Source organism: Clytia hemisphaerica, unplaced genomic scaffold (genome assembly GCF_902728285.1).
Source record: "Clytia hemisphaerica strain Z4C2 unplaced genomic scaffold, Clytia hemisphaerica genome assembly, whole genome shotgun sequence".
Classification (NCBI taxonomy): domain Eukaryota; kingdom Metazoa; phylum Cnidaria; class Hydrozoa; order Leptothecata; family Clytiidae; genus Clytia; species Clytia hemisphaerica.
This window is the reverse complement of record NW_027103668.1, coordinates 70874-92352: the sequence shown is the minus strand read 5'-3', so window position 1 is coordinate 92352 and position 21479 is coordinate 70874. Positions and strand designations below refer to the sequence as shown.

Below are 21479 nucleotides of genomic sequence, written 5' to 3'. Positions count from 1 at the left end.
TTTTGGTTTGTTTTTTTTTTCTTTCACTTAGAAATTCTCATTGGCTGAAATTTTTATTTGTTTATATATTTTGTTGTATATGATTGTTTTCTCACCCCGCAGAAATCTGCGGGCCCTGCTGGAACTCCCGTAAGCTACGGAAACCACCTTAGCCCAGTCGTTTATTTTAACCATATCCCGACATAAAAATTTCCCGCTTTCAACAAAAACGTTATAAACGACTGGATTCCCAGTCTAAGCTTTTTTATAATAAAATAATTTCTTTTAAAAAAACGCTATTTACAATTTTGCAACCATAAAACAGTAAATTTTACACAATGAACAAATGAGTGGACCAAAAAAATAAATAATTGGACACATAAAAATTTCATTCAACCTAGATATTTATACTCGATAAAAAATAATCAAAATTTTGGATTAAATATTTTCCCCTAAAACTCCATATATTTATAGACAATATTAATAAATGTTAAATAATTCCACCTAATAATTCTACTATTTCTATCATATTTTGGAATGAAAGGGACTCCACTATGAATAGCCAGAAATAAACAATATAATTGGGTTAGGAATAACTTATAAATCGAGTTTAAAACTCTTGGATGTGAAAGAAAGTCACCTATTTCCTGCATGGTTTTCACAAAAACGCCTGCGTGAGAGAAAAATCTATCACCAGATTTCGAGAAGAAAGCGCTAATTTAGTCTGTCATTCTAAAAGCGGCGCCAATCTTAAGGCTGCACTTTCCTTGCAGGAGAAAGATTGAAGAATCATCCTCTATAAACCTTCGGTCTTCAAACTTAATGCTTTATTCGTTTAACATATATCACCTAACTATTTTGTACACTCGAAATCTATGAGATTTTATGTCAGACAGCATTTTACTCTTGTGTACCCTATTGTACCCTTGTGTACTCTTGTGGACTCGGGATCAACCCCCTTCCATGCAGTTCTTTATACAATGTTAACGATTAGTAACTGGGTTTCGATCCTTGGGTTTTGGGTTTCCAGCATCCGAGGAGAAACTTAGTTCTTCTTGGCTCCTTCTTTGTTCTTCTTGGGTAGAAAGAGAGCGTTAAGGTTTGGCTGAGAAATAGAATAATCGTTTTAGTGAAAAAACGGGAAAAATCGACGGTGCAGTAAGTGTACTCATTATATTCATGACGTAATGTTTTCTATGGAAACACCCCGATTTTTGCCAGCAGTGTGGTGAAAAGAGAGACTGATTTTTGTTTCTTGATGATTTTTTAATTATAAGCAAGATAAAAATTGTTTATAACCGTCAATCAAAATCATCAGAACTAGAGGCTAGTCTAGTAAGAAGGTTCAATTCCTCTCAATATCTCAATCCAATGTTTTGAGATAGGAAATTCAAAAGGTATTTTCATCTTAGCACACCTCAACCCCATAAGCAATTCACCAATCCAACACTCTTAAATCCAATACGCCATCCGACGTTAGCTACACGTTCGATTCACTAGGGTTCAACTCTTGAACACGATTCTTTCTGTCTTTACTGTGAGAAAGTTTTAACAATTCATCTTTGATGGCTCTTATTAAAGGTTGAGAACTACTGTCTTTCTTCAGTGAGCCAATGTCATTGAGATCTATGGTAGTGTTGTGTGCTGCAGGAGTATTAAATGGGTCCAAGTGTTGCTTTGTAGGACTCTCGCCAGGAACCGACTAAAAATTAAATGAAAAAAACAATGTGATTGATTTTTAAAATTATCCTGATTATCAAGAGTTACAATTTTCGAAAAAAACTCACAAAGCCTTTTCAAAGTTATAGAATTAAGGACTATAAAGTATCGTAGCTAAAGTGACATATATTTTACTATTTCAATTACGTTATAACTATTAGTGATAAGGGGTTAAAGGCACCAACCAGACAGCGTCGTTTCTAACCAGAGGCAGAGATATCTCCTATATACACCTCACTGGACTAAACACTGCCGTCATACAACTCACCTGACCAAAACCATCGATATGAGGCGCTGCATAAGGACTCCATAACATTCCACCCATCCCATCAGGGCGTTGTTGAACGGGCGTCACGTAAACATTTTGACCGGGTGCCGCACCGTAAGGCATGGCCAACGACGAAGGATATCCCAAACCAGGGAATCCCATTCGTTGATTGATGTATCTGTTGAGGTAATGAGAATTCTTAAAAAAATGCGAGCAAGACTTAATTCGACACGTACTCTTAGATTCTCCGCCGTCCGTTGGTTAGTTCAATATCCCCGGACTTTTTCAGGACCCCTGTTATTGACTTTTGAAAATATTACCAGGTCATAAAGCTCTGAAGGTCCAGAAATATGAACATCTGGTAGCAGCAAAACGAACAGAGAAATAAAGACCTGGGAACCAGGTTCGTTTGAATACTACTCAGTAATTGTTGAAAATGTCAGAAAGTCTAAAAATGAGAAGTTATCGGAATCAATTATTGAAAGTCTCATAACATCTACAGTGACAGACATAACAGAATTTAAAATTCTAAATCACCGAGACAGACAATTGAAGATTATACCTCTGTCGTTCCATAGGGTCCCATGTCAGAAGCGGATCATGATATGCAGGATACTGCGGATATTGTGGCATCATGTACGGGTTCGGTGTTGCGGGTTGAAAAGCTCTTGGTTTCTTATTATTGTTGGTAGTGGAAGGTGGAGTAGCCGAGGTCCGCCCATGGGCTGGGGGCGGCTCAGGTAAAGCTGGCGTCGTCCCTGCATAGCGTCTTATGGTATTTTCTCTACTGGGTGGTTTAGGAGTGCTTGGTTTGTTCGCTTCTGTTTCGTTGTTACCGAGTTGGCGTTGGTATTTCTTTAGTGAACTGAACGTATCGTCAAGTAGTGAGTGAATACGTCTTTTGGCTTCACGCATGCTCATCTCAGACTCAGGTTCTGAACTTTCCTCTTTAAAAAGCTGAAGAAAGGAAGTAAGGGTGGAAGAAGGGTGATTTCAAAGTAGAAAAAACAATTAAAAATGGCTGTCGAATGCTCATTGTTTTTGATAATCTTTCAAAGCTTGATAGAACTTTTTGATAGTTGACAGAAAATAGACAATCATAGACTACCAATGTTATAACTATCAGATAAACCTCTATAAATTGCGTCACGAACAACGCTTACCTCATTTTCAAATTATTGCTATGGTAATTGATTCACAGAGGAGTTCACAAAGAGTTTACTCTATTTAAAATTAACACTTGAACACTCAATGGACACATTCATCTTGGTAAGGGTTTCAAAACGAGACATTCGTTGCACCTATTGGGTGCCATAGAGATGCGAGAAAAAGTGACGTTATCGTTTATCATAAACTTTCATCCATACCCTTACCACGATGAGAAAACTAAAGTCACGTTTATTCAAGCCAAACTTTAATGATAGCCAATAGTAATGACTTTAGTCCGATCTCCTAAGTAATATAGAGGCTATGTGATAATAACATACACTCTCATTCGAGCCTCTACTATTCGAATCTTTCTATAATTCGAACTTAAATATTTGTCCCCTCAGCTAGAAACTATTATAAAATACTTTCTATAATTTGAATCTTTCTCTAATTCGGAAAAAAATATTGGTCCCTTCAACATCGAATTAGAGTGTGTCAACTGTAACTAAACCAGACTACAATTTGTCCCTTGCATCTACCTCTATTGTATAGGTCGGTAGAAGTATTGTTTTCTTTCAATTATTATGGGAAAAATTACCTTATCCCGCGTTCGTGACAATGCAGGGCTGTGTGAATTCTTTGCTGAGAAACTTTTCAATTCAATATCTTCTGGATTGTTACTAGATTGGTTCAATGGTAACATGCTGATCTTGTTTTTATTACGGCGCATTTTACGACGTAAACGACCTTTACGCTGACGCAAGCTATAAGAAACAAAAAAGGTAAAAGTTAATGGTTGTTTGCCTCTGTAAGTACAATAAAGAAAAATTAGGAGTTGAAGAAAAGCCAACGGTTTATGAAGTCAGATTAAGGAGTTTTCTAATGATATTCTTTATACATTGCGAAAAATCTATCACAGATTTGCTTTCTTACAAGGAAAACTTCTCTGGAGCGATAAATGCAATAACTTACTCGTTAGCCTGGGGATCAAGAATCGCATTGATTTTCTCTTGCTCTCTACGCCACGAAGAATTATCATTATTATTCATTGATGACGTCATCGTGCTCGAACGACCACCATCAGCTGCGAACATGTGATCGCGCTGACGCTGTTTATTACGCATACGCTCAATTTCAGTTTTGTGATCATCGTCCGGATTTGTCGGTCTCGGTGGATTATCCCCCATTTGTCGAGGTGAATTACCTACTAAAGATGTCTGCTGCATATTAAGAACGGGAAGCGGTCCACTCGGCTTTATGTAAGCGTCCATGGAATCGATGTTCTGACGGAATCGAAGCGGAGGATTAGTTTTATATTCTCTTGAATCGTTCATATAACTGAAGGTCGGTACTTGGTCAGCAGTATAGCCCTGTAGAAAAATGACAGGGATATTTTCCTTTAAAAAAGAAAGTCTCAATTAAATCATCCCTGGATGTTTGTCACTAAAGTCACAATGTCAACATTACATAAACTTGACAAAAACACATAAGGGTGGGAATATTGTCTAAAATGTATTATGTTTTATTTAGAATAATATAGCTATACATGCATTGAAAAAACCACCAAATTTTCTATTCTGGGCCATTAATTGAAAAAGCAACACATTTTAAGGTCTACTATTCACGATATGCATCATTGCAATGTCTTCCACGTACCCAACAGCTGATTGGTTGAAAGTGACGTATTGACTGATTTTACGTCACTTACAACCAATCAGCTATTGGGTCAGTGATGTAATGTCAGAAGACACTGCAATGGTACATATCATGAATATGTAAAATAAGTCATGTACAAGATTTACTTCGGCAACGGCTAAATGACAGAGAAGCAACGTAAACAAAAAATATCAAATCGACATAAAAAGTGTACAAAAAACGAGAAGAAATTACAGTGTTTTCATTGTACAAGACATTCCCCGTCATCTCCAACGGTCTCCGAGCATCTGCTCGTCTGTTCGGTACAGATGGTGGCGTTTTCGCCCTAGGCGGGGTTCGAGATCGGGGCGGTGTTCTGGATCTTGAACGGGATTTAAATGAGTCTGGTGTGTAGTCTAAACGACGTCTGGGTGGTTTTTGAGGTGGTGTCTTTGGCCTGAAACAGATGTATGATAGACCAATCAAATAACAGGATTAAGTCCGACAAATCCTAGAGAAATGATTGCAATACCCACCCCTCCCCTCATGGTCCGGTACATTAATGGTTAAATGATTCGTAATACAATATCATAATTTCAGAGCTACCTTGATAAAACTGTCGATTACTGTATAGATTTCCATTTATTTTGATATTTTAATTGTAACGAGGCAGGTCTTACGGAAGTAGCAATATGAATTGTTTTGTAATAAAACACTTTATTCCTTTTTAAAAGACGGTTACTTCTCCGTGCTACGTAAAGAAAGAAGTGTGCATACCAGTGAAAATATTACCTTGAAAAGACCGCGATAGTGAGAACTTCGAAAAATGTCGTGATGTTTCGTTAAAAGATTCAAAATATTGTCAATAAACCTCGGGGCTATTAACCCCAACCCTCCAAACCATGTCACAATACCGTACTAACAAGAATGGCCTTGAAAAGACTTTTTCCTTGTTAAGGGCTACTTAGACTACACAATATATTGACGAATTTTTCATATTGGATGAGGCTGCGTCCAAATAAATGGTTTATTATCCGTTCATCGCTAAAATATTTCCCGTTTTCAAACATAATTCCAATTTATAAGCTCTTAAATCTGGTTTCTTGGTAGTTTTTTATTCAAAAGTCTTATTTTTATTTTGTGACGTAACGTCAAAAAGAAGATGTTCAATTGTCATTGAACTCGTTGTGTGACGTCAATTTTTGAAATATGTAGCCTCCATGGAAGCTATATATTCGAAAATATTGGACAGCAAAGAAGCCAATCAAATGTCGCTATTTACACGCGTCGGATAATAATCGACAATATGGGTTGCGGACCGTAATGTACGAAGTAAACAACTGGTACTCTATATAAAAAGGAATTTTCTTTCTGTAAACAACCCCCCTTTGTTGGAATATTGCAAATCGAGCTGACAATATATTGCGGACACCTTTTCAATATATTGTCGACATTCAGCAATATATCATCAATATATTGCCTGACAATATATTGTGTAGTGTATGTAGCCCTTTAGATAAAGAGAAATTTGCAGACAAGAGAAACAAATTACCTTGAAGAGACGGCGATACTTTCATCCTCTTCTTCCGTTTCATACTCACTCTCTTCATCTTCATCTTCTTCGGATTCATCTTCATCAATCTCATGAAGACTCGGTTCGTACGCTCCATTTTGTCTGCAATGAAAAGAAAAGAAAAATAAGCAGTGGTCAAAATGAAGTTTTTTTTTGTCTCAGTTGGAAACAGACTTACAAAAACATAAGGAATAATTCTTGGAAAGAATCTTTTTTTACTTTGCTGAGATGGAGATCCGTGTGAATGGGAAGAACTTTGTACACTGAAATGGATATAGCTATAGGTCATTTCACGGTCGAAAGGAATCATGGGTTATCAGAACTGATCGAGCCCTCATAGACACTTTACGTTGGTTAAACGCAAAAATATCCTAAATAAGGCGTTATTAGAGCGCGATGGTCCTGATTACCAATTATTCAGCTCGGCCGTGAAATGACCTGTTCAGTTACCTCTCTTTCATTTGAATCTTTCTTATTTATCTTTTATTGAAACTTAAACGACTCAACAAAAGACTTTCCACCATTGATAACTTGTGATAACTTGCAGATCGGAATGAAACATTATGACGTATAAATGAAGTTGAGTTGATTGATCTACACCTTTCAAACCTAAGGTTTCTTTCGAGTTAACACACATTGCAGAACCTTTTGACTTTCAGTGGCTTATATGTCACTCAGATTTGCTTTGAATGCTTTCAAGTTGTACACAAGTCGACGCGGAATTTCACGTAGATTCCGGAAATGCAAAAAACTAAGAAAGCAAAAATTATGTGACAAATTTATGGCCCTTTGAAGTACTACTGGTATTTTGACGAGCAATCTCGTAGTCGTCAACGAAAGTGTTAACCCAGCCCGAATTAGGAAACTTTAAAGAGCTCTATGCCACATTAAGATGGAAATTTGGCTCCCTAATTTCTTACCTTCCCATACTCTGTTTGAGACTTGAGCGATTGATTTTGCGGCGTTGTGATGTTCTGAGGTCAGTGTTGGTGAAATGTTTAGCGTCCTCAGAGAACAACGGAACAGATAATGCATCTTTCTTGGAGACGATTGTTTCTTCAGCAGCTTCTTCAGCACTTTCAGGTGGTGCCTCCTTCTGTTTGAAAAACATTGAAGACAAAAAGTTACAATCGAAGTAGACTGGCGTGTAATACAGTAATATCAGTCAGATTGACAGGTAGATTTTTATTCCAGGGGGGATAAGCTCATTATTTTAGCGGTCTGCTAAGTTATTTATAAGGATGGACGTCGAAAAAACTCATCAAGACACTCAAAATTGTCGTCATTACTGAGAGAACTGTCTTGAAATAATACAAGATTCGTGAACGAGTCAACAATAATTGAATAAACTCATAAAACAACATACAGTACCATAGGAATATCAACCTCGTCACTAGACTATGTTACTAATCATTACGTTCGTAATTTTAACGATCGATATCACTTGTTAAAATGTTTTATTGATAATATCTTTGTACGTCTATTCAATATTGTCATTAAATATCACATTTTAACGTTACTTTGTCATTTTACTAAATATTTGAACGACCTTACGTTATGAAGATAGTCTAAAGTCAAAACATCCAAGGAAAAGTGAAAGTACTGCAATTGATATCCTCGTTAAAACGTTAAAATACACAAAAAATTCTCAATACATTTTACCCCTGTAATGAGGTCCTCCCAGGTCCTCCGAAGATTTGAAAATTTTCTAGACTTTCCAACCCAAACAAATACTCTCAATGTAATAGTTTATTCCATGTTGACGAAAAGGTAGCAACAAAGGCTAATAAAAGTTAACGCTACTTTACAATTAAAAAAAAAAAGCTAATGTTTTGTTGGCATCTCATCGTCGCTGCTACTGAGGCTAGATATTGACAGCTTTTGGTTGGCAAAGTTTTTATCAAGCGAAGATTATCTGTTCTGGGACTTCCTCTCACACGCCAAATGAAATCACCATCACATTCGGAGTTCCATTTCTTAGCTTTTTCGCACAACTCTTTGATTTTTCTTCTTTCATTGATAGTGAAATCATCGGTGATGCTTAGATGATATCCAAGCCCCTTCAACTTTTTTAGGTTGCTCATGATTCTTTCTTTTTCTTCTTCACTTTATAAAGTCACCTTTATCGGACGCGTTTTCCTTCGGCCCATTTTCATGTTCGAACCCAAAACGATGTTGATGGGTTGGTTTGATGTCGCGGATGCCGATATCTTCGAGCAGATCCTCAATTTTCTTTTTGTCCTTTTCTTGATTTTCTTCTATTTGTTCAGCGAGATTCGATATCTCGTTTTCCTCTCCTCTCCTCTTCTTTTTGTTCCGCAACAACAGACTTAAGATTTTCCTTGTGTGCTTTTGTTATATCAGCGTAGGTTTCACGAGATGACTCTCAACCATGGTGTTTTGGGAGAACAGAGTAAAGCATTGTATTTTCAGCCGCGTCTTTCCTTCTTCGGACGTTTTAGCTCCAAACGTTTTAACGTTACACCCCTCCCTCTTCCCTGTAAACATAGATATTCTACATTTTAGCGCGAAATGACTAAATAAACAATAAAAGTTATACCTCGGGTCCATCAATTTCATCTCCTTCCCCATCCTCTCCTGCATCCACTTTTACAATCTTCATTTGACCTTCTTTGGCAGCTGGCCCGCCCCTTTTCCACCGCCAACATATGCACCCCATCACCAGAAACATGAGCAAGACCACTCCTCCAACCACGCCAATGATCCAGTATTTCAAATCATCTGCAGTGGTTGTAGTGGTTGAAAACAGAGGCTCTGGTGCTAAGAGAACCTAAAAGTAAGAGTGAAAAATGAGTGAAAAATTAGATGGATAGGAGAGAATGTAGTGCATATTGAACGTATTAAAGTTGAAATCTGAGGTCTAGGCAAAGACATTCAGTATGGTGAAATTGCCTTTCATTTTATCGAACTTATAGGTAGTTGGCACTAGGTTAAATGCATGAAAATCTAGGTCAGTAGTAAAGCTAGTCAGACTTGAAAACAAAACTTCCTTTTGGTCTCAGGTCAACCAGAAAAGGCGTTACAAAACCCAAGCAACAGCATTGTAAAATTGTGCCTACCTCAGCCCCAAGAAGGCTAGCGATATTTGTCACTTTGTTCATAGTTGTAGCTACATCTATTGCTTTGATATTGGAACCTCTGTCATTCAATTCAAAGGCAACTTCCACAGGATTCAAACCAATGAATGATAGAATCTGAAAAATAAAATATTTGATTAAAGTCATGAGACTTGGCAGTTATTTGAATGTAGAGTGCATGTTTAATAGCATTACACACCAAAATCACTGAAATTGAAAAAACAATTTGAACGTCTCAAAGAAAATTCGTTTAGAAGTGTCATACCGTATTATATCAATAACGGAATAGTAAAGTTTATAGCTAAGAGGTTGTTCACGTTTTGATAAGTTACGTAACTTCTGTTAAGAAAGTAAACGTTCGATTTGCGTAAAGGATTGCCTCTACAGTTTCAAACGTTTATTTCCATAATGGCGGAAATTGCATAACTAACAAGACATGAAAACCGTTTTTCCTTATTTAGTCATCACTATTATAATTCATGAAACAATTTGAACAACGCACCTTCGTATCAACACTACTTGTGGCTCTTCTTTTCCTCCGTCTTGTTGTTTGATGTTTACCAGTCAAATAAACTTGTGAGATCTGTGCCGGTAGTTCGTTCCTGAACGTTTGGAGATCGGTGTTTAAAGGTGGTTTCAGTTTCATTCGGACTATGTAATCTTTATTATTTGTGTAAGTGATGGTAGCAGGGTATGGCATGTTGACAGCCTGTTATTGTAAAAGAAAAACATTTTGATGAAAACAATTCTCGATGTATCGAGATCTCTAGAAACGTAGAATTTCGTTTTGTTAGTCATTTCTAATCAACTGATTGATAAATGTGTTAAGCTAAAAACTCAGAGTATTGAAATTATCAATTTCTTCAATTTTTATAGAAGAAGCTCGTTTCGAGTTTCGAGCAGTCTCAATTGTGCAGAGTAACACAAAAAAAGAGATCTCTATGTTATATATGACTTTTTTAGCAAGGTTGTATCCATCACAATGTGACGGGTTTATTGATTCTAGTCGGTGTAAGGTGGCTAGGCTATGATAACAGTTTTGACTTGATCAGCATCATTAAAGTTTCTTTAAATCAGATTAACTGAATGATTGAACCAAAGATATTATTTTTTAAGATATAGAAACGACGGTGCACCTCAATGATTAAAAAGCAGAATAAACAAAACATCCTCAATATTTGTGCTTGCACGGTGCGGAAAGGGGAGAAAAAGTTGTTCTTTCTCTTTGTTTAAAAAAAATGATGTGTAAGCAAATTGTAAGAGCCACGATGATGTGCTTTAATGTACATCCGAATTGTTGTTTTAAAGCATCAACAAAAGCTTTCTTTAATTTTTTTGAATAGTAAAAAATTGATAACTTACGATTAGAGGGCTTAGTAAGCCATTGAGCGTAGAGAGTTTAGTTGAGGGGAAATGATCTTGTACTGCACTCGTTGCATTAATGAAATCATTATCAATCATCATATAAAATTGTAGATAAGTATATAAAGATGGTTGTTCCAATTTGATGGTGTCATCTAAGATCTGTGATGATCAGAATAAAAGATTCAAAAAATAATGAATTACAGTGATAACCATTGGTCTATTTCTGACATCCCTCCCTTAGCTTTAGACGAGAGTGTTTTAAAGAAAAATTGCTTTTTTATTGAAAAATTTAAATACCCAAAACTGGAATGGAATAGGACTGGGGCGGGAAAATCATTCACGTTCGAAAGGTGTGAAATTTATTTTCCCAACCAGGTGATACTAAATTTTTCCTGTACCGCTCAACCCACGAAACATAAGGCTTTCTTGTACATAGACCCCCTCCTCCCCTGAAAAACAATTTCCTTAAAATGGTTACTAACCTCCACTACAGGTCGATCACCGCCAGCTTCTTGCACATAATAACCAGCAATGCGATTCTTGAACTGATTCTTGTCATCGTTGGAAAGGCTGTTCTTGTTCAAAAGGATGGCGAAGAGATATGCTTGGCCAGGCTGCACAAACACTATTTGAGCAGGACTAGCCACCTGAAATGTTAATGACGCAATTCTCATCAAAGTTTTAACCCTGGAAAAGGGTGCTACGGTTAGAGAATGTCAGGTATGTGCACTATAAACCTCTAAAACCAAACTTTAGACAGCCTAAATCTTTTAAATTTTCTTGTTTTTATGGGCCTTAGAGAGACACGAGAAGGTAGAAACTGATTCTTATAGTCCCAACACATACCCTGCACCTGTTAAAAAAGCTAAGTGTCCAAGGATTAAACATAGTTTGCAGAGAGGCATGGTTGCTCGCCAAGTCTATTTCATTCCCCCTATATACACCGCACCCCTTTTTTGTAAATAAAATGCGTTTCGAACGAAAGTCAATCTATGCCCCACCAAAATGATCTAAAAGTTCATAGTATATACAATCTGATCCCTTCTTTACATTCCCATCCCCAAGTTTTTTGGCAAATTTTGGTAACCTCCCCCCCCCCCCTGAAAAAGGCCCCCAGAAAAGTTGACATCCCCCTATTAAAAGGTGGTAAAAACTATGTAAAAACAATTTTTGACCTGATATTTTGATCTTGCTTGTATCAGAAATTTCACGAAATAGTAATCACTCCTTTAAATCTGTTTAAATCCGTTAATCTTTAAATTCCTCACGTAATAATATTTAAAACCCCTGTCTCACAGCCCCGATGAAACTATTTCCCACAGCGGGGAGGTTAAAAATTAATTTTTAAGCATTGAATTTCGAATGGGGATCAAATCAAAGTCAATTTATTAGTGGGGCTCGAATTCTAGGGTACATTCTTCCCACATGGGACGAATTTTTTTCCAAATTTTCCAGTGGGGCTGGGGCTCAAGTCGGTCTGTGACACAGAAGTACAAGCAATAAAATAGTTGTTATTTCAGTTTTTCCATGATGGTTATGTTTTATGGTGATAGGTTAACCAAGCACTCTTGGCTGTAAGGAAATACTCATTCAAAATTCAAACTTAACCTCTCTCATAAATCTCCAAAATATAACTTACTGGATAACCCAAATTCTTTTGCAAGCCAAGCTCACTGAAATGGTTTAAGGTAGAAACAGCTTGATCGGCTGGTACAACTTGGTCAATTTCTTGTACTTCGAATTGCATTTTGACATTTGAAGGAGCTGTTGTATTCCTTTGAAGCTGGTTTACAATCTAGAAATGAAAGTTCTTATCATAATAATAAAATCGAGCTTAGTAATTCTTTGATTCTTCCAAATAAACGGAGAAGTTTTAAATTCGAAAATACAAACAATTTGACTAAATAATATCATGTAATAAGAACGTACTTCTATAATAACACCTTATTTCCACTTTCAGACTACATTTTAACCAGTTTTAACAGCTATAAAACAAAATGAAACTACTTTCTAGCTTAGAAATGACTTAACCCCAAAAATGACTAAATAGAACAGCTTCATTAAGTTTGGCTCTAAAGACAACAAAAGGTGTGAATATGATCCTAAAGAGTGAAATATTCGTACCTCAATTGTAATATTGCCAGATGTTGCAGCTCTTCTCTTGCGACGTTGCGCAATATTTTGTGCACGTACATAAGTATCTGCAAGTCTGCGTTCCATTTGAGATTTGAAAGTGTCGGAAGTCACATCCTCTGTTTGATCCCTGACTATGATGGTGAGCTCAACCAGGGTTTGATTGGTTGTTGGTGCAGTTGTGGGTGTTGGTGGCTGGGTGGTAATTACTGTTGAAGTGGGCGGTTGTAAAGATTGTGTGGCTAACAGTTCTGATGTTTTAAAAGTTTTGGTGGTGGGTGATTGGGATACTAAAATAAAATGTGTTGTAAATGAAACATAAGAAGGTGCAATAAAAACTGGTGATGTGGTCAATAGTGGTTCTGTTGTGATCGTCATTACTGTAGTGCTTTGGAGTTGTGTCATTGGTGCCAAGTGTGCTGTGCTTAGAGTGTTAATTGTACTTTGGTTTGTATGTGCAGTAGTTGCGAATGTTATTTCAGTGCTTGAAGCAGTGTTTGTCAAAAGTGTTCTTTCTGTCAATGCTGGAGTAACTGTGCTAATCTGTAATGTGGAAATTATACCTTTTGTAAAGTCAATTGTAGTCAATGTATTATAATATGTTGTTAATGATGATGTCAATATCATTGTTGTCACTGTTAATTCTATTGATTGTAAGGTCGTGTAAATTTCTGTCATTGTCGTGATCGATGAAAAATCAGTTGATGTTTTACCTTCACTGGCATATATTGATGTCTTGAGACTTTGACCATGACAAATTGACGTAGTGACATATCTGGTGCAGTATGCAATGTTTGTGGATGATGGAAAGATTTGAGGTGAAGACATTCTGCTGCCTTGTATTGATGGTGAGATCTGTGAAGATGACATTGACTGAAGTGCAAGGGATGATTTGGTTGTATTTGGTAATGTAGTGCTCTGTGGTTCCAGCACTTCTAAAATTGTTGATATAGAAGCATTTAAAGGAGTCATCATCTCTGTCGTCTCTGGAGGTTGCAGGTCCAAAATTGATGATGCATTGATGCTGTTGGAAAGTGTGAATTCCCCAATGGACGTTGTTGATGGAGAAATCTCTGGTAAATCAGTTGCATTAATTTCACTTTTCAAAGCGGTTGTGGTTACAGTAGGAGAAACTGCACTTGTCCCATTCATTATTTCATAACTTGGTAAAATGGTAGTTAAACTGCTTGAATCCAGACTAGGTGAAACACTTTGGGTGTTATTCATAATTGAATCCAAGCTAGATGAGACACTTAGATAACTACTTATCGATTCAGAATTTAGTCTTATAGATGATCCTGGTGTTGGTAAGACTGAGTTCACTAAATTTGACGTGACAGTTGAATCATTAGTTATCAATGGTGAAATAGTTTGGGGTTGTATTGAAAAGGATGAACTATCTGATAAAGATGTTAGTAAAGTTTGTGACATCTCCATTGATACTGATGATGTTGTGTTTATCTCATTGTTAACATTACGTCTTCTTCGCCTCTTTGCAATAGCCGAGGATGAGTATATAACTGATTGGTGATCTAACGATGTTGAAACTGAAACCGATTCAAAATCACCAGCGATAATGGAAGATAAACTACTTGATTCCAAAGCTTCATTAGATGAACTTAGTATAGAAGATTCGTTTCCAAAAATTGATTCAGTTGACATAATTGATGAAGACAATGTATTTAGGACAGGGTTTTCTCTACTGATGGTTGATCCTATTGATATTGCTACTGGTGATATTGTTTGTATTGATGTCTCTATAGACAATGATTGTGAAATTGACGACGATGGATTTATATCCGATGAATTGTTAAAAATAGAAGATTCATGTCCAACAAAATAACTATTCGCAGATGATTGATCCTCTGAAATAAAGTTGGATGTTAGTTCTATACTCATGGTTGTGCCATTAGTAATTGATTGAATATCTGCATAATTTGTTGAAAAACTAGACTCAATGCTTGTTGGTAACATCGTCCCAGAACTCTCAATAGAAGTTTGTATTTGTGAAAAAGTCATGTTTGAATTTATCAGTATTGATTGGTTTCCTGTCACTGGAATACTAGAAGCTTCAATTACTGAGGTTGAATTCACAATCTGTATATTTGACGAATGTATATGAATTGAAGTGGAGAAAGTAGGAAAGTTATTAATAAGTGATGATGTGGGTGATAAACAAACTTCAGTAATAGCAGTAACAAAATATGAACAAGATGCTTGTAGAATTTCTGTGCTTGATGAAAAAAATCTTGATAAAAGTGAGCTTTGTACTGAATTTATGACTGTCTCTTGTGAAGTTAAACTTTTTGATGGTGAAATCCCAGATGTTGGTTGAACTGATTCAACTATTGAACTCTCTCCTAAATTCAATTGGCTTGATATTGGAAGGATTTGTGAAGATTGTATTATATCACTTTCAATACTTTGGTCAACTCTACTTGAAGAGGGAATGATGAGAGTTTTTGATTCCATTAACACATCCATTGAATGAATTGATTGCGACTCTAGCATACTTGATACAAAAATGTCTGACATAGAAATGGAAGTTACTTGTTCTGACACAGAACTTGATGGTAAAGAAAAATTGTTCATTGAATTTGAAAATATATCTACTAAAGAGCTTGAGTTTGATTGAATAAAACTGCTAGCTGAGCTTTGTAATGAAAATGTTTCGATTTTCGAAGTTTGCGTGCTCTCTTTATTATTGAATTCACTTTCACTGAGAACCAAGCTTTGTGAAAGGGACAATGTTTTTGATAAAGAAGGCTCAATCATGGACATCAAACTGGCTGTTAAAGCCTCTGTTATGATAGAAGATGATGATATGTAGTCACTTGCTGTATAGAGCTCTATGGAACCAGTTGATGATATTGTCTGAGATATTGATATAGAAGATTTGTTTGGTATGGTTGATGATGGATCAGAGAAAAATGATGATGCATCTTGTGTTGGAAGGATTGTTGATCCTAAAATTACAAAGATAAAAAAAATATAAATAAGGATGCAGCCATCAAAGATGCAATAATTTTTGTTTTGCTTGTCATTTTTCAACAACACTTAAATTGTAGTAGGGAGGTCGAAACAAGTTTTCACTACACTTATTCCCTCTCAATCAAAACGATAACTTGTTGTTTTTCATTTTTTCGATAAAATTAGGGCCCACATGGCCCTTGAATTTTTGCATATGGCCAGATTATCCTGCCACTATATCATAGTGCGGAAAGGGGTCTGATCCCCAATTCTTAAATGACCCCCTTCTTGGCATCCCCTAACCTTTAAAAATGCATACCCCGCAAGGATTTTGGACAAAAATAGCTAACAAATATATGTGAAATATCTTTAGAGAGATAAAGCAAAATAATAAACTTCTTTTTTCATTTTGACTCAAACTAATCTAAGAGAAAACTTTCTTTCATGAAGACCAAATTTCATAACAGTGATTGAAAATAGTCTACACTATATATATAAGCCCCCCCCCTTCTTAAACTATCTCCCTTCCTTGCTATCCCCCCCCTTTTTCATGGAAATTCTGACCCCCTTTCTTCATTTTTTTGGAAGGTGTCATTCCCCCTTAAGAAAGTGGGGGGCGAACTATGTATATACATAGCTTTTCACTATATCTAAATAAAGAATTAGTAAACTTTTTTAAGATCTGTAAAAAGCTCTCTACTCCCAAATAGTTCTAGAATAAACCCTGAAAAAACCAAGATAATTGATAAAATATCCAATCTTTAAAGGGGATCTAACGTCAAATCTTTCATTACACTTTTTTGGAAAGTTTTAAAAAATTTATAACGAGAGCTTTCGAAAGAGCTATGTTACATCAAAAGATCTTCAGTCAATGTGTTATAATGATGGGATACTTTGGAATACCTATCAAAAAGTTTGTTCTTTAAAGTGCGATTACAAAGATATCTTTTTTATCCAACAAAAGCTTTTTTTGAAGCCATTACAAGACGCTGTTTCTAAAAATGTGCCTGTTCAACGACTGATTTATGAAACTAAAGTGCAACCATGACGTCACAAAATCCTCTTTTTCTCAAAGAAAGGGAAAATTCAAGTATCAATAACTTAATGAATTTAAAAGATTTTAAGTTCGTTCTTTTTTCAATATTTTTGTTTCTATCAGAGCTTTCCTATGTAAAAAATGAGGTACATGAATTTTCTGACATTAGATCCCCTTTAAATAAAGATTGAAGATGAAAATTCACGAAAAAAAAACAAACCTAAACAAAAATTTCCAACATCCAAAAAAATGCACGATTTGTATCACGCGGTAGAAAAAAGTCACGTGACAGCAATTTCCGTAGAATGGCCGTTCCGTTATACTTATAGGATACAAATACAAAGATTCAACTGTCAGGAGGTTATATTATTAGCTGGGGCTTTGCGAGGCTAACATTTTAGGACAATGTTTTTGGTTTTTCTGAAGCACATAAGATAGAGGAAGACCTACTGAATGTTCCGGTGTTCCGGGTTAATATATCCGCGATATAAGACTATGTTCAGAGATTACAGTTTTGTATCGCTCCGGTATGGTTTCTGTTACAGATCGAGAGTGTTCATATTGCATTGGTTTTGGATCAAGAAAACGGAGCAGTTCTGTTCCGATGAAAAAAGTGGAGTGAAACCGTTTCGATCTTTTTTGCTTTATAACGTCTTCTTTTTGACGTTTCGAATTTTTGACGTTGACAATTGTTTTAGAATCGTTTCGTTTCTGAACGATACAAAACCGTTACGTCTGAACATGGTCTAATTATGATAGCACTCACTGTGCTTATCATGTGAAAACTAACTGCACACATGCGTATTTAAAAAAAATCAGCCGACTCATGGAAGTTTCGATATTTTGACCAGTGATGCTTTCAAGTATAATGTGACAAATTCAATAGACATTTTTGCCTTTCCATCTGCCATCTTGAATTGAATGTAAAAATAGAGGGGAACGAAAAAGCCGTGGTTGCATTTAGTTGGAAAATATACAAAACATATGCAAGTTTACACAAAGATTAAAAAATTTACCGTCAGCCGAATAAGGATTATTTTTGTACCTTCACTGGTGATTTTTCAGCTTGACTTTATGTCTAATGTTATGGTTTTTTGAAGTGCTTGTTCTAAGAGATGAGCAAATATAGTTATTTTTAGTTTTCAAGAGAAGCAAAATTAATTAATTTTTTTTCTACAAGATTAAACTTTAATATAATGCCAATTAGAATTATGCATAGAAGTTTTATATTAATACTTTCTGTTTGCACATGTTTTGCATACTTTATAAGGGAATTTCACCACGACAATTCGGGCACCATAATTTTTGCATACAATTCAATATGGCGGACGGAAAGGCGAAAAGGTCTATTTCATTGATAGTTGAACCATATCATCCTCTGTAAGTATTTTATTTGACCAAAGTCCATCATAGCTGGGGACAAATATTTTTTTGTAACCATGTTGAAACCGTTTATTATTTTAGAATGTGTAAAAAATTACTTGTTCCGGAAGCACCGGAAGAGCTCTTTCAGGAGAGAAAAATGGTGTTTTTTAGCTGCTCCGGAAAACTCCAGAAGTTTCTGGAGTGCTGGGAGGGTCCTCTGAACGGATAGATTGACGCATTTCCATTGTTTTGGCTTTTGGAAAACATGTGAGATTATTCTGTCACTAAGATCAAGTAAGGTTTATAATCTTTTGAAGCTGTTACAGTAAGATCGGGTAACTTGCATCAGTGGAGGCTAACATGCATAGCCCTCATGACTGACCAATCTAAGCAGCAAAATTTCAAAACAAATAAACTACGCAGCTCTGCTTGCAGCTCTACTCTACCATTTTTGTTTTGATTTAACTTTGTATTTTAATGACCAGCCAGGTCATTTATTTGAGGGTAGAGGGGGTGCCCAGTGCACGAACGGCAAACTTATTTTTCACTTTTCTCACTTACTTTTGGTTTTTACATAAATCCTTTTTGACCATCTCCTAAACAAGCTTGAAGTCCTTCTTTCAGTTTGTTTTCACTTTATTTGAAAGCTTCTTCTTGGAATAATAAGTCGTTAAAGCGAGCGCTATTCGAACCCAGTCCCCGAACAAGGAACCAGTTCGCGAACAATCTTTTGAAAGAAAAAATTAGAACTCTGCTCGCAGGTAATACTTTAACTCTCTTCCGAGATGATACAGGGGTATTTGTGCTTTTCAAAACCACGCGCTTTTTCACTAAAAAAGCGTCTTTTTATAAGAACTTTAGTGTTTTACTAACCTGTTTATTTTTGTAAATATTTTCTTGTTGTCCATTTTTTTGTTTTCCTTTTCAAGTTTTGCTCATCGAAAAGCGCGGCAATGTAGTGTCTTCTTTTTTAATTGAGATCGCCAGCGCTTTCGAATGTTTGCAATGTCTTCATTTTGAATACGGTGTTTGGATCGTTCGCGGACTGGAACCTTTTTTATATCAACTACTGGTGATATGTTTCTATTGATTTTGAATTAATGAGCTAACATGTTTCAATGAAATTTTGTGTGATGGAAGATAAAAGGTTTTTAAAAGAGGAAAGTCATTTTCAGAACTCTTCTTGCGTAAATTTTCTTATAAAGAACATTTTCTCTCGCGATCAGCCATATTTACAAAAATCCCGAATTTCGTGATTTTTTTACTTGGCCTCGTTCAAAATCGGTTTGGTGTTGTTCTAGTGCTCTGTTTATTTTAATTTTTGGAGAGATTACAAGGAATAGTTTGAGGATTCTGCTGCACAAAGGAAGTTCTATAGAAGTTTGTTTTTGGTTGTTTTTTTCAAGTTCAAAGACGCTCGTTCGTGCACTGGGCCGTTCGTGCACTGGCGAACTGACTCTATGCATGTTAGCCTCCAATGCAAGTTACCCAATCTCACGGTGTACGTATGTATCTATCTACAAAAAGCGCAATGGGTACCGTGAGATAGGGTAACTATCATCAGTGGAGGCTAATATGCATAGCCCTCAAATGAATGACCTGGCTGATCATTACAATACAAAGTCATTAATCAAAACAAAAATGGTAGCTGCGAGAGGGAGAGAGAGGGAGCTGCGCGCAGTTCATTTCTTTTGAAATGTTGCTTCTTTGATTGGTCAGTCATTTGATGGCTATGCAAGTTTCCCTCCACTGATGCAAATTACCCGACTTCACGGTAGGTGATAAATAAAAATGAGATTACCAGATTGACAATGTGATCCATTGGGCAAATGAATAGACAAAATGAAGCAAAACAGTGTGATCACCAAAAATGACTTTTTTGGAGATCTATTGCATAAATATCCAGTTTTGAACAAGAAGTACATGATACCATAATCACCTCAACATTTCCTTACCATCTTCAGTATATTACACATGATTAAATTATAAAAATTTTAAGAATGTTTGGATAAAAATTCTGATTTTGTTTGCGATTTCTCCTGTCCTGATTTGAAATTTGTTTTGATTCAGAAGCAGCTGCCCTGTTTTTTCGAATTTGGTCGCACTCTCTTAAATAAAATCAGCATTAATTATTGAAAGATTGTTCTAGTTGAATAGGCCACCGATAGCGCTCATTGAGTCGCGTGAATTTTAAAATCTGCTGATCTCAGCATAACAACCTTGCATAAATAGCCCGTTACTAACATGACGCGTGGACGGATAGGGGGCGTCTTCCGTTCCGAGTTCCGAAAACGATTACATTTAACTCTCAGCAATAATATTTTATTTAGTATTTTCAACACTTGCTCTCCTTAAGGTCAGATCTCTGATCTTCACCATATTTATTAACATTTAATATCCGCCACCGCGAAAAGAAAGACAGAAATCAAAATTCAACATTTTCGTCGCGCTCATCGATATAATGGGGGTATTGTGCACAAAGAGATCACACTGAATATCTACATACCTGTTTCAAATGGATTTGTTGTTGAACTGCTTCTCCATTTAGCACTTTGGCCAGCAGTGTTATTGACGCGTACACATTCTGTAATTTCATCTTTCAGTAAAATATCAATACATGAACCACCTGGAAGACCACAAAATGGTTTTGTAATGTTTCTCACACCTTCAGTACAATTTTCATTCCAGCATTTCTTAACTGTAACATTATACTTTAAATCAAAACATATAGATGTGAATTCCTGACTACAGACTTGGTGATACTCCAAGCGCTGAGTAGCGTTACAAGCTTCCTTATCGGTACTATTGTTTACATCACCATAACAACGTACTATCTCAGTTACAACTGGGAAATCAAAACAAGGAAAGCCCCCTTGAAAGCAATGTCTTCTTGTACCGTTAAAGGTACCTTCTATACATGTTCCATCACTGTTATGACATTCTCGAACGTTAACAGTATACGTCAAATTCATGCAATTGGTACCAGTGCTATCACACAGTGATCGGTGTTGGACTATCTGACTTGTGTTGCAATGGTTAGTCGTTAAAAAGTTCTCTTGGCAATAGAACAGTGGGATACAAAAGATTCCAATCAAAATATTGATTATTAACTGATAACTGTAAACCATGTCAAAATATTCCAAAATTATTCATTGATTTATCCATAATGTTAAAAAATCATTTCTATTT

At 36.1% G+C, this 21479-nt stretch overlaps 1 protein-coding gene across 5 annotated transcripts; it reads right to left on the bottom strand.

The window, feature by feature from the left end:
- Window positions 1-1404: 1404 nt before the first annotated feature.
- Window positions 1405-21424, bottom strand: LOC136803300 (uncharacterized). 5 transcript variants are annotated; one of them, XM_067060021.1, is made up of 17 exons: window positions 20797-21424; window positions 13483-15885; window positions 12911-13209; window positions 12426-12581; window positions 11269-11433; window positions 10784-10945; window positions 9924-10130; window positions 9404-9538; window positions 8884-9114; window positions 7244-7419; window positions 6303-6425; window positions 5006-5207; window positions 4088-4485; window positions 3714-3879; window positions 2529-2923; window positions 1967-2144; window positions 1405-1681 (listed from the first exon to the last, which is right to left on the bottom strand). In XM_067060021.1, exons 1-17 carry the CDS (start codon window positions 21416-21418, stop codon window positions 1460-1462), a joined length of 6240 nt encoding a protein of 2079 aa, XP_066916122.1. In that variant the 5' UTR covers window positions 21419-21424; the 3' UTR covers window positions 1405-1459. The 5 variants fall into 5 exon arrangements, with proteins under 5 accessions (XP_066916122.1, XP_066916123.1, XP_066916125.1 ...); XM_067060022.1 differs by having other exon boundaries at window positions 13633-15885; window positions 20797-21423; XM_067060024.1 differs by lacking the exon at window positions 20797-21424 and adding an exon at window positions 20092-20359 and having other exon boundaries at window positions 13633-15885.
- Window positions 21425-21479: the final 55 nt, after the last annotated feature.